The sequence below is a fragment of the Phoxinus phoxinus genome, assembly GCF_949152265.1.
Source record: "Phoxinus phoxinus genome assembly, chromosome: 7".
In the NCBI taxonomy this organism is placed as follows: domain Eukaryota; kingdom Metazoa; phylum Chordata; class Actinopteri; order Cypriniformes; family Leuciscidae; genus Phoxinus; species Phoxinus phoxinus.
The window spans coordinates 33,342,437-33,359,760 of record NC_136882.1 but is presented as its reverse complement, the minus strand read 5'-3'; the positions used below and the strand labels follow the sequence as shown (position 1 = coordinate 33,359,760).

The window sequence follows — 17,324 nt, the reverse complement described above, 5'->3', positions numbered from 1 at the left end:
TCAACTTTAACATACCTCTAATTCCTCTCTTCCATTGAGTCTGTATTAATGAGTGCCCTTTTTTGCTGTGGTGTGATTGTGTGACATAATTCACTCTTTGTTTAGGTTCAAGAATGGACACAAACTGGCCAATGATGAGCACATTGAACTGTCCCATAAAGAAGGCAGGCATGCATTGTTCATTCACAACTCTGCAGTGAGAGACTCTGGGCAGTATGTGGTTGCTGCCTCAAACCCAGCTGGCACAATCTCGTCCAGCTCCATGCTACAGGTCAAAGGTAACAGCAGCCCTGATTTTGACGTTCTCAAACTGGACTGGCACACCTGCTTTGGCACCCTCTGTTTCTTCTTGTGGCTTCTCTATCTGCTGTTGTTATAACGGACACTGCCATTAACACAAGGGAAACTCATGGATGTGGACTCTTTACTTTTGAACCTTCTTCACATGTCACAAAACCACTGGTGTGCACAAAATTAACTGTCTTTGCACAAATATTCGAGCACATGGGTTAATATAAAAACTCTTTTGACACATCGTGTGGTGTGATGTGCTTTACTCCATCTAAAACTAATTATACTTTTATAATTGAATGCATGCAGCTCTATTATTTTGTTTGGAAAAACAACATTGAATATCTGTAGTTTAAACAATTATGTGGTCACGTTGTAGGACAATGCAGTTAGTGTTAGTGAAGGCAAAAAGGTGTTTTGAAATAGTGATCAGTCACAGGACCTAAATATACACATAACCTTATACATTCATATAAATGTTAACGTAAAAGTGTTTTTTATTTGTTTGTTGTTTTTTAATTAAAAATGTATGCATCAACTAACCACATATTTGTTCATTTTGGCTATAACACTGAAATCACTATACCAATGTTTTGCAATAATCAAATTCAACATGAGATTAATTATTCTGGATTTTTCCTAATATATTATGCAAATTGCAATGGATCTGCATACAATTCCCTTTGTGATGGTAATGAAGCCCTGGTCTACTCTCCAGTTATTTATAGTTACAGTTCTGAAATAACATGTTCAGCATTTTGCAATTAAATTATTTATTTTCAAAGAGTTTGTGTTTTTTTGTGTTTTTTTTTTTTGTTTTTTTTTTTTTTTACAAATCCACTTCCATATCTTAAAGGGTTAGTTCACCCAAAAATGAAAATAATGTCATTAATGACTCACCCTCATGTCGTTCTAAGCCCGTAAGACCTCCGTTCATCTTCGGAACACAGTTTAAGATATTTTAGATTTAGTCCGAGAGCTTTCTGTCCGTCCATTGAAACTGTATATACAGTATACTGTCCATGTCCAGAAAGGTAATAAAAACATCATCAAAGTGACATCAGTGGGTTAGTTAGAAGTTTTTGAAGCATCGAAAATACTTTTTGGTCCAAAAATAACACAAAATAAGACTTTATTCAGCATTGTATTCTCTCCCGGGTCTGTTGTCAATCCTTCACAGTTACGCTGATGGCGTGTTATCTGGTGCGCCCGAGCTTCATTTATAGTCTGAGGGAAACGCACGCTGTAAAAGTGTCTCATCCGCGACATGCACATTTACGCACCATTAAAAAAATGATATCCACGCAAACAATGTAGAATAGCTTGAATATAGCGTGCGTCTCCCTCAGACTGTAAACGAAGCTCGGGCGCACCAGATAACACGTCATCAGCGTCTTACGTCAGCAGCGTCACTGTGGAGTCGTGAACGCAGATTCACAACAGACCCGGGAGAGAATACAATGCTGAATAAAGTCTTATTTTGTGTTATTTTTGGACCAAAAAGTATTTTCGATGCTTCAAAAACTTCTAACTAACGCACTGATGTCACATGGACTACTGTGATTATGTTTTTATTACCTTTCTGGACATGGACAGTATACCGTATATAAATTTTCAATGGAGGGACAGAAAGCTCTCGGACTAAATCTAAAATATCTTAAACTGTGTTCCGAAGATGAACGGAGGTCTTACGGGCTTAGAACGACATGAGGGTGAGTCATTAATGACATTATTTTCATTTTGGGGTGAACTAACCTTTTAAGGAAATGGTTCAATAAGGAAAATTAATTTATCAGTTTCCCACCCTCATGTCCTTTCAAATCTGTATGACTATAACACAAAAGAAGGTATTTTGAAGGATATATAGGCCTACAGTATATGTTTTGCCCATATAATGAAAGTAAATGGGGTCCAAAATAACATAGATTTTTTTCAATTGTACACACCAACCAACCAACAACCAAATAAATAAATACATAGGCAAGTAAGGTAAGTAAACAAGCTGTTCAACAAGCTCAACAAGCTCTCAATAATTTGCAACTACATGTCCACTAACTCTCATTAGAGTATTAGTTGACTGGTTTGGGTTCTGTAAGTAGAATAAGTTGACGTACTTGCAAAGTTACTTATAGTAAGTAGAATGTCTGTTGGGGAACAGGTATTAAGCACAGTCTACTAATGCTCTAATGACTCTGATGGTAGTTGACATGTAATTGCAAAGTATACTAGTAGAATGTCCAAAGTGAAATATCAAAATAAAGTGTTGCCAACATTTGTTGTTTTTTGTTATATTTATTGAACTTTCCATATTTATCCAGATAAATGATAACATAATACATAAATTATCATACATTAAGTTAATTTAACCTTTTGGAACATTTATTAATCAAATGCCGGCCACACTTTATATTAGGTGTCTTTAACTATTACGTACTTGCATTAAACAAATGTTTTATTGTGTTCACTTTTTATTGCAAAACACTTTTGCTGATATTGAGGTTAAGTGCAATGTAAAAACATGTACACAATACATTGTATTAAATGATTGATTTACATGTTAGTGCATAGTTAAAGACCCTTGATATAAAATTGGACCCTAAAGCCTTATATTAGATGAAATTTATAGTGACCCTTATTTTATACAGACGTGGTATTGGTGTTCAAATGGGGTTAATAACTTGCCAGCGCTAAGCTTGAAAATAAGAGTAAGGACTGTTGTACAGTATGTACCCTTGGTTGTGAGAGAGTCTGTAATTTGACCTGATGTAGGTGGCGACTGAGGGAAGTATATTCACCAACCCACCAGCTAATAGACACATCACAATTAACTTTGCTTATTGCATGCAAGTTGCTTGTCAGTGGTGTCATAATATCCACATGAGTTCCAGTTTCTTATTTTGTTCTGAATTTCTATTGATTTTGTTGATACATATACTAATATTTCCTGTTGATATTTTTTTTTCCCCTTTTGGTAGGAAATACATTTATAGATACAGGATGGATTATATGTTCTGTAACTCAAGGCTTGCTTAAAACCTGATCCTTCAAGACCCTTTGAAATTGTTTTATGAGTATTTTTTCTTCCCGAGTCTTTTCCGATTAAAAATGAAGTTGGGAAGAAACTTACTAAAATATTATTTTAGAGAGCATTTTATTGTTAATATAAATATTGATACTTCATTAAGTGCAAGATGAGTCGTCAGTATTTCAGTTTGTTTTGCGAGAAGAGAAAGAATTATGAATAATGTCATGATGAATTGAGTGAATGAACCTTTAGCGATAGCGAATAGATTAGCTTATACAGATGACCTCAAATGTTACAGATATAAAAGCCTCAAATTATCAAATTGGATTTTATGGTGTCTTTAAGGCTCTCTACTGAATGAAAGGTTGACTATTAGTCAGGGGCATGTTACTGTTATCACACAGCATAACCCAGAGCTCTCGGGTTACACCTTTGCTTCCTTGCTATGTCGCCCTACTGAGAAGGTGTCTTTGGCGTCACTCCTCACCCTGCATTCAGATACAGCTGTCTCACAGTTATACTTTTAACTTTGCCTCCAGTGCTATATACTTTTTTACTTACTACTTTTTTCCAACAGTAAACAATAAAGGCAGGTAACATGCTTAATGAGAGACAAGTTGGAGTATGATGACCCTTGAACTATAACATTTGTATAAGCCTTATTTTGTTTGAGATCATGATATGATCATTTCTGCTTCATATTCAGTGCAGTAAATTATAATGCAATTTGATTTCCTCAGGACACAGGGCCACTCCACACTTCCTCTCCAGACTGGATGAGCAAAATGTAGGCCTATTGGTGGAAGAAGATCTCAGCTCACACTTATCCTCAAGTGCTCTGTATGAATGATACTAAGGTTTCAGAATGTGACGAGAGCCAAGTGAGTCAAACGTATATATATATATATATATATATATATATATATTTTTTTTTTTTTTATAAACTATAGGCCTATATATTTTTTGTTTTGTTTTTGTTTATATATATACCGTTCTATTACAAATGCTTTGCGTTCCATAAGAAACTTTGCATTCACTCGTAAAATGTTTGCGTCCCCCTGAGAAACTTTGTGCATTGCAAAATGTTCTATCTTTCTTTGTGAGCGAACCCAAGGTTTTGAGGGAATGCAAAACCTTTTTTGAAGGAAACAAGGGATTTGCGAACCAATACTAAGTGTCTGGGAGGAATGCAAAACTCATTTTTCCCATTACCATGTCCCTGTGTACACCAATATACTGTATATAGACCTTAAATTAATTGAAAGTCTTTAGGATGTACTGGAGTAGACTTTAACAGAGTGCTTGACTCTTGCATTGTCAATACAAGATCTTGACCAAACAATTATGCACCTCTTGATGGACATAACATCACAACATTTATTTTGTGATATAATTAATTATTATTTGTATGTATATTTTTAACAGGGTCCAAAACCACCATAAAGGTAACTGATTAGGGGATGTACAGATCTGGAAAACCTCCTATCACTCTTTGCATTCATAGGCACAGATTCTGTTTATGGGAAAACTTTGGATATCATAGTTCACGAGCCTAATCTTCTTTGTGATGAATTATTCAAAAAAATGATAATATCTATAACACTACTGCTTGCAACTGATTATTTTGTGTATACATTGTCTTGCAAAAAATATTCAGACCATTAACCACTACCAATAAATGTCATATAACCACATTCTGAACAAAAATAAACAACTGAAAAAAACAGCTGCGTCTATGTTGTTTTTCAGTGATTGTTGCTGAAAGCTTAGAGATGAAATTCATCACGTTCATCATGATTCATACTATTAAATAACTCCCATATGTGATTATCAACATATAGTATGTGTGTATGTATGTTATGAATAAAGACAAAGGAGCATTCGAAAAGTTAACTCATGCAAGTCCTTGTCAATGCTAGTCATGCATTCCACTCTTACATGTCACTGCCTATCTTTAACATGGTCTCCTCTGTCGGTTTTAGTTTGCTGCTAAACCAACTAGATCTCCGATGGTAATGTTCATAATGTAACTTCTTTTCTTAACAAAGTTTTAAAAGTCACTTCTGCCTCACTATACAGATAAACAAAAGAAAAACAAATGGGTGGACATTGCCTGTGATCTGAGCTGGAGACGTTTATCTTGCAGACTCAGAGCCTGAGTGACAGTGACAGCCCTTCTCCCCCATTTGGTTTTTCACTTCTTGGGGATCAACATGTTGTAATAGTGATTCATTTATGAGATAAAGCTAGTGAAGATTTCTTTCTTTATGAGGGGCATTTTCCTGTTTCTTTATGTACGGGGGTTTCAGACACTCTGTGATAATGAGTCCTGCGTTATGTTAAGTAAAGTAGGTGACAGGTGTGAGTTTGCATAAAATGGCTGCTACCTCCCATGATGCCTCGTGGGGGGATGGCCAATGGGGCATGGCAATGTAGTGATGATGCTGATTAGCCAAGGGGTATATAAAGTAAAACCACCATCTTAACACTTCTGAGCAGTTGGAGCATTCCCAGCCTTGCCTCGGGTGTAGGGATTGCAAGGGAAAAAAGCAAAACTACACGGTTAAGACCCTGTGTAGTTTTGTTTTTTGGGATATTTCGAGGCTCATCCGTTCTCACACTGTGTTTTCTGAAATCATATCTGGATAAGGACATTGTTTCAGAAGACAAAAGCCTTTGGGATTCGTCCCTCCAATTCAAGGCACTCTTGGATACAAGTAAGTATGCTTTGTGCTCTTGTGCCCATGTGCCAGTGCTTTCTAATGATGCTTTGTTGTGTGATTCTAACGGAGTAGAATTGCCAAAGGCAATGTTTACTTATGCCTATGATGTTATCAAATTGAATGAATATTCATTTAATTTTGTCGTAAGACTTTTTGTTGCTGAAAGTTATAAAATGGTGCAGTGGTTTTTAGTAAAGCCAAGAATAGCCTGTGATAGCATTAGAGTGGTGCCCTGGCCGGGCCATGATGTCTTTTTAAGGGAATCAGCAGCAGAGATATCAGTTGCACCTCCAGCTATGTGCCACATGGTGACTGTCAATCAAGCTGGATACTGACTATTTTTAGAGGATGCCTTTTGTGACACTGGGTTTGGTTTGCTTATGAACATTTATTGCAGTTTAAATGGATTTTCTTAAAGTGGTTGCTGGAAACTTCTGCCTTATTGTTTTACAGATCTACAGTTATTTTCAAGTTATGGTTCTTAAGGTTTAATTATGAACTTTCGATATTAATGATCCTGTTTACCTTTGAATTATTGCTATGGTAAAACCATTCATATGAGGCTATAATTTATTTTTATCACTCTTAATTTCTTTGGTTTTTAATAAATGAGAATGTAAGTCAAATTATTCTCCATGAAACATGAGTTGTTAGTCTTAAACTGCAAAAAAAAAAAAAAAACCTTTGTGTTGTGGTTGAATATTTCGGAGCAATGATAAGTTTTCATTTCGATTTATTTTAATGAATTTAAATATGTAAACTTAAATGATATCAAATTATTTATGATAGCTATACGGGTAACATATTGATTATACACACATGTAATAGTACTTTTACAACAATATAATTATTTCCACATGAACTATACCTGAATTTTGTTCAGTCTGTGTTGTTCTATTTTAGGTAAAGGTCATGTGTCTAGTAGTTCCTGTCAGCCATTTTAAATTCTAATTATAAACTAGTCCTCTTCTCTTCAGACAATCGAGACTGGTTCATGTTAAATGCAGAGTGTTTAAACCTTAAGAGATTGTGTGATTATGCAGTATGTTTATGAATCACATCTCAGTATTGTATCGCAGAGGACCATTTATTTTCATTCCAGCATTGAGATTGAGTCAGAAGTTCAATAAAGATGCATAAGCCACTTATTTAGATTGGTTTTAGATTTGATGATACAGACCTGTCTGGCTGTTATAACTGGAGGGCTATTCTAAATTATGCGTCATGCCGGAAAAAGAGCTCACTGCAGGCCACAGGCACCAGTTGTTACTGTCATGTCTCAAGAGCTGTCAGTTGATATGAGGCCCAAATGTTTGGCTTAACATCCAATGGAGCCACTGAATCTCAAGTGACAGGCCAGGTTCTAGCAGGTTGATAGGGACCACACCAATGATTAGTATGTTTAGAAGCTGCTAAAAATACTGTTCTCTTTTTTAATTAAGATATTATATTATTTTAAGTTTTTGCAGGGTTCCATGCCAAAACTATAATTTTATTTTATGTCTTCCTTTAGGGTGCCTTCCACCATGTCAACACAGGCGCCAACATTTACACAACCGCTTCAGAGCGTTGTGGCACTAGAGGGTAGTGCTGCAACGTTCGAAGCTCAAGTTAGTGGTAAGAATGTTCCCCACTTTGCCATTCCATTGCTGCAATGTAGAATTACTTGACTCTTTTACACACTCAGTGTACAATATGAAATCCAGCCATTATTGTTTGATCGCTTTATTTATTTATAAAGTAAAACATTTAGCTAACTTATTTTTTTCATTATATTTGTTTATAAATACAACTATTATAATAATGTATAAATTGGTCTGAGCAAGTAAATCATTTATTTCACTGTGCAATGTTTAAGCATCATAATAAAGTTGTAAATGCATTAATATGGTACCATATGCATGTTCAGGTCAGGATTAAAATGAAAACCTACATTTTATACAATATGCAACAAGGGGCCCCAGCTCCATCTTTCTATCCACCAAGGGGACATGCATTTTGACTACAGATTAAGAAATGTTTGTATTTGTCTAGATCAAATATTTTATTATATTATGATAACATAAAACTCTACCCACAGGCAATCCAGTTCCAGAGGTGAGCTGGTTTCGTGATGGTCAGGTTCTTACTGCTGCCGCTCTGCCCGGTGCTCAGATCTCGTTCAGCGATGGCCGCGCTGTTCTGATGATCCCCGCCGTGACAGCCGCACACAGTGGAAGATTTTCTGTGAGAGCCACCAATGGCGCTGGACAAGCCACTAGCACCGCTGAACTACTGGTTACAGGTAATAACCAGTAACTTGGTTTGAGCTATTGCCACCAGAAAAAAATTTAAACATGTATATAATTGTAAGTTTGCCTTCCAAATTACTATAGGTAGCCTACTAAAATGAGTGTTACTAAAATATTAATTTGCCTCATTTGTTAATGATTATAGTGATTACAAGTTAATTTGTAGTAGAGTCGTGAATTATCCTGCGTGCTGGCACCCTTGAGCTACAGTAAGCAAATATGTAACTCATAAAGTTAATGACTGTTACTTGTTATAGAAAGTGGTAAAGGTATCCAGTGATAGGCTATTGTTAAATTACACATGCAGGCTGTCATTGCTTGAAGAATTTATGGAAAGGAATGTGTGTCAACTTTTCCAGTGCTTGCAAGGCAGTGCTGTATTGACAGGGGATTTAAATGTAGGGGACATTGGGGGGCAAATCTAACGGTTGCTTGGGGGTCTCAAAAGTGTACATACACCTTTAATTGCGTTTTAAAACGTTCAAACAGCATTTTAGAAACCACTAATGTTTAACTACTTAATCTGCAGCGCATCGCCAGCGGACCCAGATTATTGTTGTTTACATTCACTGCATGTTAAAATGTCACACTCTTAAAAAATAAAAAAAAGCCTAATTGTGTTGTTTTTATCTCATGGGCCAAGTAAATATAGTACAGAACACATGTTGTGCTCTGAGGACACATTTAACATCCAAATCTTTATGAATAAAACATCCAATATAGTTCAAAGTGGTGTAGATGGCAACCCATGTAATGCCAGAATAAAGGCTAATAATGGCTGAATACAAACAATGAATAATGTTGAAAGAATTCATGAAGATTAGATCAGAGGTGTGAAAGGTTTGTGGAGTGAGAACAATAGAAACATAGGGCAGTCCGTTGCACCAGATATAGACAATAGAGTGCAAGTGGGTGTTTACAGGGCAATACAATATTTTATTATTTTACCAGCCTTCTCTAAAAACGCACATGACATGGTCTTAAAAAATGTTTCATAAAAAAATCATGGTTTTATTCTCAGATTTGAAATGATGCATGACCACACCTGTGGCTTAAGCTTCATTGTGTTTCAATAATCCTATTCGGACGGGACTAGTTTTCTAAATGACGTTTGAGTTACTATGTTTTATCACTCGACGTCTGTAATTTCATGTAGCCTACCGAATAGGACGCGCGGGACTAACATATCCGTGGTTATTAGGCCTACAGCGGTGTGCTGTGCTTGCGTGCATCTCGAATGTATGTCTTTTAATTTATTATAAAAACCCTATTTAAGTAAACTTCACGAGTTTATAGAAGAGGCTGTTTATAATAAACCCACATAAGTGAGTGCAATCTAGACAAGCTCTTACTTTAAACTGATAGCCGCCATCTTTGCCTTTTTATTTGTGTCCATTTTTCTCGTCTGTGTGCTCAGGTAGCCAATGTCAAAAACACAAGCATTAGGAATAAAACATCAGTAGCCTAATGATGTCTTTAAAAAAAAAAGGTTACTAATAAGGTAAATAAAGGAAGGAAATAATTTTTGCCGACCTTTTTACAAAAGCTACAAGTCATTTTTTACTGACATAATCCGTGATGATTAGACGACTAAAATCACAGAGAAGCTCTCCATGTAACACTAATCCCGTCTGAATTCACCTTTGGCTAAGCCCCGCTGTTAATTGCTACCTCCGACAACTTCATCTGGGCTCTGGTTTGGTATCAACATAGCCTATGGCTTATGCTGTGATGGCTCTTCCTGCTGAAATTTTATCAAACTTTTATAAAGCAGCAAATAAAGTGTCCGATAGAAGTAGGCAAAAGTGGCTGCAATATGCGTTCGAAGGCTATATTCAAGACACACCGGTGAAACACAGGCAACAACAAGGCATCCAAATAGAGGCAAAAGCATAACGGTCACAGTCAAAAAATGAACCACCACATATCCTAATCGAGACGGAGGCTGGGACTAACAATATCAGGAGCAACACTGAATGCAAAGCTGTAGGTCTCTAACTCTATCACTTCTATAATCGTTATAACAAAGCAAACGAAATACGCGAGTATAAAGTTGTATTTATTAGCAGCGTGTGCTAGCGTAATTTATCAACAATTAGGGTAGAGAACCGAAATCATAACCTAAACAGCATAAAACTGTCTAACTAATATAACTTCACAGTAAGGTTAAAAGCAAAAATAGAGCACAAAAGTGTGTTGTTGATCTTGAGGGGTTTCGCTGACTGAGGACGTCCAAACAGTATCCAAAGACGACACTTGTCAATATTTTACTTCGGTTTTGGGAAGGGAAAAAAACGGACACCCTCCTCCAACCTCTCTGGGAAACGCGTAGGCTATCTGTGTTACAAATGCCCCAGGCACAACGTTTAACCATATTTTTGATAAAACTACGACGTCCGGTAATAGCCTGCCGAGACCAAAAATATGAGACGCCTGTGTTAAAGTCAATGGAGCACTGTGAAAAAGTGTCGGACCTCTGTGGGAGCTCGTTCTTGGCTGCGCTGTGATTGGTCAATCTACATTCTAGGGCGTGGCTTAGCCAAAGGCGAGGGCTTTACAGCCACATCATATTTAATCATATCATAAATACATTTAAAATATATATTGTTCATATATTATTTTCGTTTTTATATTTGATATTATAGGCTATCTTCATAACAGTCGGAGTAATTATTGGACTGTAACTCAATGTTGGCTTGTTGGTTATATAATGTTTCTATTCAGAATGACCTAAGAGCAGCAACCTTTTAATTTTGGGTAGGCTATGTCATTTATGGCCCATTTGCCAAAATGGTGTGTGTGGGACAGTGGGAGAAGGGGTTAAATAGACCGGGTTTCTGATAGGCCTAAGCTAGCCGCCTACTCCACCTCGCGCATCTTCCGACAAAACAAGGTCAAATGTGGAACGTGCGCTTGCCCGCCGTTACGTAGGCACTTAGCGGTGATTCCAACAGAACAGCGCACCGCGAGTTGAACATGAGCTCCGCGTTTTTAGAACGCAGTGCCATGCGCAACACACTGCAAAAGACACTAGACGCGAAAGCAACGGCCACATTTTCCGTTCTTCCGTACTGGACGGTAGGCTACGTCAACAAAATGTAACCTCACTAAAATGTTTATTAAAAAAAAAAAAAAAAAACATCTTGTGTATAGTTTGGGTGCTTTGGGCGCCAAAAGAAAATTGGATATCGCGAGAAAAACATCAACAGCTGACTGATACTGGTGCTGAGTCTGCTGACAGAGAATTATCTTAAACCGCACAGTGTAAAGGTAATTGAACCATTCCCTAATTGAGGCTACCATTTTTTTTTTATATTAGGCTACTCAAATATTCTGTTTAGTATCATCTTCTTCCTTCACAATTTCCCTCTTAATATACATTCAATATTTGTTTATGTAATTTCAATCTCAGGTGTGCTAATAGTGCTACGTTTGGTGCTTTTAAACTGTAAAGAAAGTTAGGATTAAACATTGATGATATCTATTTGAATTCACACCTTTACAACACCCTTGTGCTGCCTTGTAAGTACTGGTATTTCCCCCAGGAAGGACTTAATAATAAATGGCAATTATAAGCTATTATAAATTATAATTATTTTATTATATTAATTTTATATAATTAATAAATATAAAGGCCATTGGCAGCAACAGGCCGCCAACACCCCTGTCAGCTTCTGTTAGCATGGTCGGCACTTGTTTTCGCTGATTGAACATGTTGACATTTGTCAAGTTGTGGAATGCCTGACAAGTGATGTATTGTAATCTGATGATTATCTGTATTGCTAGGCCATTGGTGCAGTGTGAATTGGCATAGGCTACTGTTGTGTTAAAAGTAAAACTATTTTACTTGTTTTTTAACCATCTTTTAATTTGCAGCTGAAACTGCGCCACCAAACTTCATTCAGAGACTACAAAGTATGACTGTGAGACAAGGGAGCCAAGTGAGACTGGATGTTCGAGTTACAGGAATCCCTGCACCTGTGGTGAAGTTCTACAGAGAGGGAGCTGAGATTCAGAGCTCTGCTGACTTTCAGATTGTTCAAGATGGAGACCTTTACAGTTTGTTGATTGCCGAGGCCTTCCCAGAAGATTCTGGAACTTATTCTGTCAGTGCTTCTAACAGCAGTGGGCGTGCAACTTCAACTGCAGAGTTGCTTGTTCAGGGTAAGAGTTTCAGCTGGTAAAAATTTGTAGCAATTTTTATTTTTTTATTTTATAGATGTTGCAACTTGCATTTCATTCATGATTCACAGGCGAAGAAGAAGTCGTACCTGCAAAGAAGTCAAAAACAATCATTTCAGCCTCTCAGATTTCACAGACTCGTCAGACTAGAGTAGAGAAGGTGAGTGACTGAACTAGCCGCAACAGATTTTTACCCCTTAGATCACTGTGTTAATTATTTTCTTTTAACAGAGGATGGAGGCTCATTACGAGGCCTCTGCCACAGCCATGATGCAAATGCAAGTAGAGGGTGGGGTTGTGACCCAACAGCTGGCACATAAGACTCCACCTCGTGTGCCCCCTAAACCAACCTCCAGATCCCCACCTTCACAAGTGACTAGAGTGTCAGCAGCTCGCCAACAGTCTCCCTCTCCTGTGAGGCATGTTAAGGGCCCGACACCCTCTCCTGTCAGGTAATGTATCTAAAGTTTCCAGATTTACATGTGTAGACAATTCATATTATATTTTTAAGTGGACTCGATTCTAAACCTATGTTGATTTGATTATAGCATTAAAGTAGTAACTTAAAAAAATAACTTTAAAGTGATGGTCTTTGCTCTTGAGAAAATATTTCTTTTTGGATTCTGTAATTTATTCCACATTACAAAATGTTTATTCATAAAGAAATAAGTAACAATTTGGGAAAATTATTAAAATGATGTGCACGCACATTACTGTAGTTTGATTGATGTAGATTTCAGTCAAATTATTGACTCTAAAAACTGTTTTATTCTACCCAGAGTGAATCACACCATTAATGGGTTACTATGTTGACATCATGACCAATTGTGTCTTGTAGTTTACTACTACTTGTACTAATAACAATAAATAATACAGATTTTTTAAAGATGTTAGTTTAACATTTTAATGGATATAAGGAAAAGTGTTCTTACTGTTTGTCCTGGAGCTGGTCATTTCTTTTAGGCTTTTCATTTTTAAACATTACATTTTCTAGTTACATTTAAACATCTCCTGCTGTGTGAGAAATTCATTTTCTAATACTAATATTCCATGTAGTTAATGAGGTCATAAAAACTCCACGTTTAATAGGCTAATTGTAAAATAATTGGCAAAAATTCAGTTTTTGCTGAATGCTTTTAGATGAAAATAAACAGTATATCAAGTAATATCAAGTTTCCCAGCTCTCATTAATCCAAATGCTAAGGTTTGTGGTTCATGTTCTCATAACATGTTTTTCCATTTAATTTCAGTTCTGTGTCTCCATCTACGAGACTGTCTGTTTCCCCAATCAGACCAGTCAAATCCCCTGTGATGACCCGCAAACAGGTCACGCAGGCCTCTGAGGTCCTACCCCCATGGAAACAAGCGGGGTATGCTTCAGAAGCCAGCTACACCCGCATGATTTCCGGTGCAACACAAGTCCAGACGACTTCTACCCATGTCCAAATGGAACAGCGTTGGGAGGGCTCTGTTTCTGTTCAGCAACAAGTTGGAGTTGTCAAAGAGGTAAAGAATTTCCCATTAGACAAAGTTGCTTTCAATCTTTCTGCATGTCATGAATGACTTATTTAGTGGTGCCACCACTTCCTTTCTGCAAGTGTCTATATCAAGTAAAAGTTTATTTGTCGATGAAAATGCCTGTAATGTAAACTCTAACAACATATTGCAACCCAAATCTACTTGCATGTGAAAAAGGAGCAGAAAAACGTGGATGAGAAAAGTATTGCTGTTGCCACTGTGGTGGCGGCAGTGGACCAGGCTCGTAGTCGTGGGCCGCACTGTGGCTCTGTAGATCAGCCCAGTGTTGAAATCGGCATAGCTGCAGAACACATTACATCTCAAAATGAGCAGGTAGTCTGGTACTTTAGTGTTGTGGTTGTCACCCATCCTCCTCATACTACTATTTTTTGTTTTTACCACTGACTCCACAACGATTTTTATAGGACAACAATAACAGAATTTACTTGCCCATTTTTTCCATCATTACTCCACCTTCTCCTACCTTTCCAAATATATATATATATATATATATATATATATATATATATTTTTTTTTTTTTTTACATTTAGACAACAATTTAGAGATTTCTTTCCCGCATGTTCATAGATATCATGTAAGGAAATCCAAGAGGAATCAGTCACAACTCTGACAACTCATAAAATCAATATTGATGTTTCAACCAGTGAGAAATCCTTTGATTTGATATGATTAAAGAGATCTCATCAACTGCAGATGTAGAATCTAAGAGAATAATATTTCAGTTGGCCACAATTCTAATGCCTTCTATCCTGTTTTACATTCACTTAACTTTGTTTTTCAGGGAGCACCTTCTGTTTTTGTGTTTAAGGGCAACTTTTTATACAAAGGTTACATATTCAGTCATGTTTGTACAATTTGATTTTATTGTCTTATTTGAACAATTGTCAACAAATAATTTTGATTATGAAGACAAAACATTGTCTTTTCTAAATCTTTAAGTGAAAGTTTTTGTAAAACTTTCTAAAAGTAGCGTTAGATGAATATACATTTGTCAACTTATTCTTTAGATGGAATGTAAATGTAAGCCCACGTAAATGTTTCCCTTAAATCAACGGAGGTCAAACTATCTCTTTCCCACACCTTTCAACACTAACATTTAGCAGACAACTTCACTGGGTGGTGCATTTTCCAGCTTTCGTCCCATTTTTTTATTTATTTTTTATTTACAGTATTCAAGCTCTGTATTTTTTACAGAGAATAGATGAGAATGGATTCTGCCTATACATGTATTGTAGATATTGATCAGTGATTGCTCTTGCCAGGGTGATGGGAAAAAAGCAGAAGCCGTTGCCACTGTGCTTGCTGCTGTTGGTCATGCACGTATACGAAAGCCCACGCATGCTGAAGGGGCTCAGATGGAAGAAGAGGCTGATATAAGACATCAGGAAATGCTAGCAACTAAGCAACAGGTCACAAGTAAAAAGGAGCTGTTGCTTATTCCCACTGAAATGTCAACTTCTACTACTGAGAGTTTACATGTCACCCAGGTTAGAAGCATTTAACAGAAGCTGAAACATGAACATGACTTTTTTAGTCTATCTGCATTCAAATATTCTTCTGTTGATTTGCAATAGATTCAAAGAGCTACTGAGGTCAGCTCCAAGGTGGAGACTGACCTTACACCATCCCCAGTTCCACATTTCACAGTATCAAAAGTTACTGTACCAAAACCAGATCATAGCTATGAGGTAAGATTTGGTGATTACAGGCAAGCAGTGAAATACCCCTTTTCTAAGGTACCTGGATTTTCAGATATTTAGGAAAGAGGATAATGAGAGAGAAAACTAATATAACATTAACAAATTAGTATGAAACATATGAAATAAATCTGAAATCTATTTTCTTTTAATGTAAGTTATTTTCCTGCTTGCCTGAAACACAGTTTCAAGAAATCAACCGTATATTTATGCACAATGGGTTCCAAAATCTGAGACCACTATTAATATTTAGAATTTTTTTTTTAATCAAAAAATATTTTTGCACAGTTTTAAGTCACTGCACAAATCATAAAATATCAGTTTTTATGCTTCCAATGAAGTACAAGATATTAGCATCATTCTGGAGAACATGATCATCAGGTTTTACACAGACTTAACATAAGAAGAACATACCAAATACTTATACATTTTGAAATTAAAGTACTATTTGTATAAAATAATAATTTATTTATTATTATTTATAAAATGTATGCATTTTCACTAGTAGTCTCAGAATTTGTGTCCCTTTGTGGTAGACTTTATTTTAACTTTTTATCACTAGCCTTTAACAAGTGCCGCCTATCCAGACCAATCTAAAAAACCCACCCTCAATACCTAATATTCAAACTTCACAATAACTTTCAACATAACATCCATCCATTAGTTTGTCCAGCAACCTCTTATTATACCATAATAAGTAATTATATCATTGAGTATTTGTTATCTGAAATTGCTAACTAATAAATTTTTTCCTGCCATCCTTCTAAAGGTTCCCTGATTGTTCCCCTCTGTGTGGCTAAACAAAAGTGAACTTGTTTTTTGATATTCTGTGGTAATGTTGCTCTTCTTGGGTTGGTCAGGTTTCATTAGCAGGTTCTGCTATTGCCACACTACAAAAAGAGTTATCCTCAACAACTACTGCTCAAAAGATCATCAAGCCTGTCAGGCCTCCAACACATAAGATTGTGGAGACTCGTGTGACCCCAGAGCCGACCCCTCCTCCTTTTAGAGACACTGCAGAGAGATATCAGGCTCATTTCGACAGAGAGTTACACAGAAAGATAGGTGTGTCGTTTGCCGGGGAAGAGTGGGACACACAGGTTTGTAGTTTAACATGTTGCCCACTCGCAAAGCTAACATTTGACTTAATATCAGTTATTCATCATATGGAGTCTTGTGTGGTTGGATTATCACTTACAGAACGATTCCTCAAAGCTAACTGTTTTCCTTACAGATTTCATCTTATATACTGAGGATTTCTTCTCATCACCTCCACCTAATCTTTATTAGAAAGCTTTTGTTTTTGTTTGTTTCATACTCTTTTCAAACTCATTCTTTTGTCAACCTCTTTTCTTTTTTAGCATTATTTGTGGCACTCGATAACAAAGCAAATTGTATTCAAGAGTCACTTGGTTAGTAAACAAATGTTGATTTTCCTTGCAGGTTGTTGAGACTGCAGCGATCCCCTCAGCCACCAAAGAGCCTGTAGTGCCCCCTACCTTGATAGCAGTAAGTGTTTTATTAGCATTTTGATGAAATGCTGCTGATTTGTAGAATCACTTGAAGAACCACTAA

The 17,324-nt window shown here is 36.6% G+C and overlaps 2 protein-coding genes across 13 annotated transcripts in view; both read left to right on the top strand.

The window, feature by feature from the left end:
- The window catches only part of ccdc141 (coiled-coil domain containing 141), a 30,199-nt gene extending 25,204 nt beyond the window's left edge, over positions 1–4,995 (top strand). For 2 of the 4 annotated variants that reach the window (XM_079619758.1, XM_079619756.1), the window contains 3 exons: positions 106–278; positions 4,057–4,197; positions 4,742–4,995. In XM_079619758.1, coding sequence (XP_079475884.1) covers positions 106–278; positions 4,057–4,166 — 283 coding nt within the window. In that variant the 3' untranslated portion in view covers positions 4,167–4,197; positions 4,742–4,995. Of the gene's footprint in view, positions 1–105; positions 1,078–4,056; positions 4,198–4,741 lie in introns of those variants that run through there. The other 2 variants (XM_079619759.1, XM_079619757.1) reach the window with 1 other exon arrangement.
- An 808-nt stretch (positions 4,996–5,803) lies between these two features.
- The window catches only part of ttn.2 (titin, tandem duplicate 2), a 162,197-nt gene continuing 150,676 nt past the window's right edge, over positions 5,804–17,324 (top strand). For all 9 annotated transcript variants that reach the window (XM_079617482.1, XM_079617481.1, XM_079617480.1 and 6 more), the window contains exons 1-11: positions 5,804–6,033; positions 7,553–7,656; positions 8,120–8,323; positions 12,207–12,494; positions 12,584–12,672; positions 12,744–12,964; positions 13,763–14,018; positions 15,315–15,539; positions 15,627–15,740; positions 16,610–16,849; positions 17,193–17,258. In XM_079617482.1, coding sequence (XP_079473608.1) covers positions 7,566–7,656; positions 8,120–8,323; positions 12,207–12,494; positions 12,584–12,672; positions 12,744–12,964; positions 13,763–14,018; positions 15,315–15,539; positions 15,627–15,740; positions 16,610–16,849; positions 17,193–17,258 — 1,794 coding nt within the window. In that variant the 5' untranslated portion in view covers positions 5,804–6,033; positions 7,553–7,565. The remainder of the gene's footprint in view (positions 6,034–7,552; positions 7,657–8,119; positions 8,324–12,206; positions 12,495–12,583; positions 12,673–12,743; positions 12,965–13,762; positions 14,019–15,314; positions 15,540–15,626; positions 15,741–16,609; positions 16,850–17,192; positions 17,259–17,324) is intronic.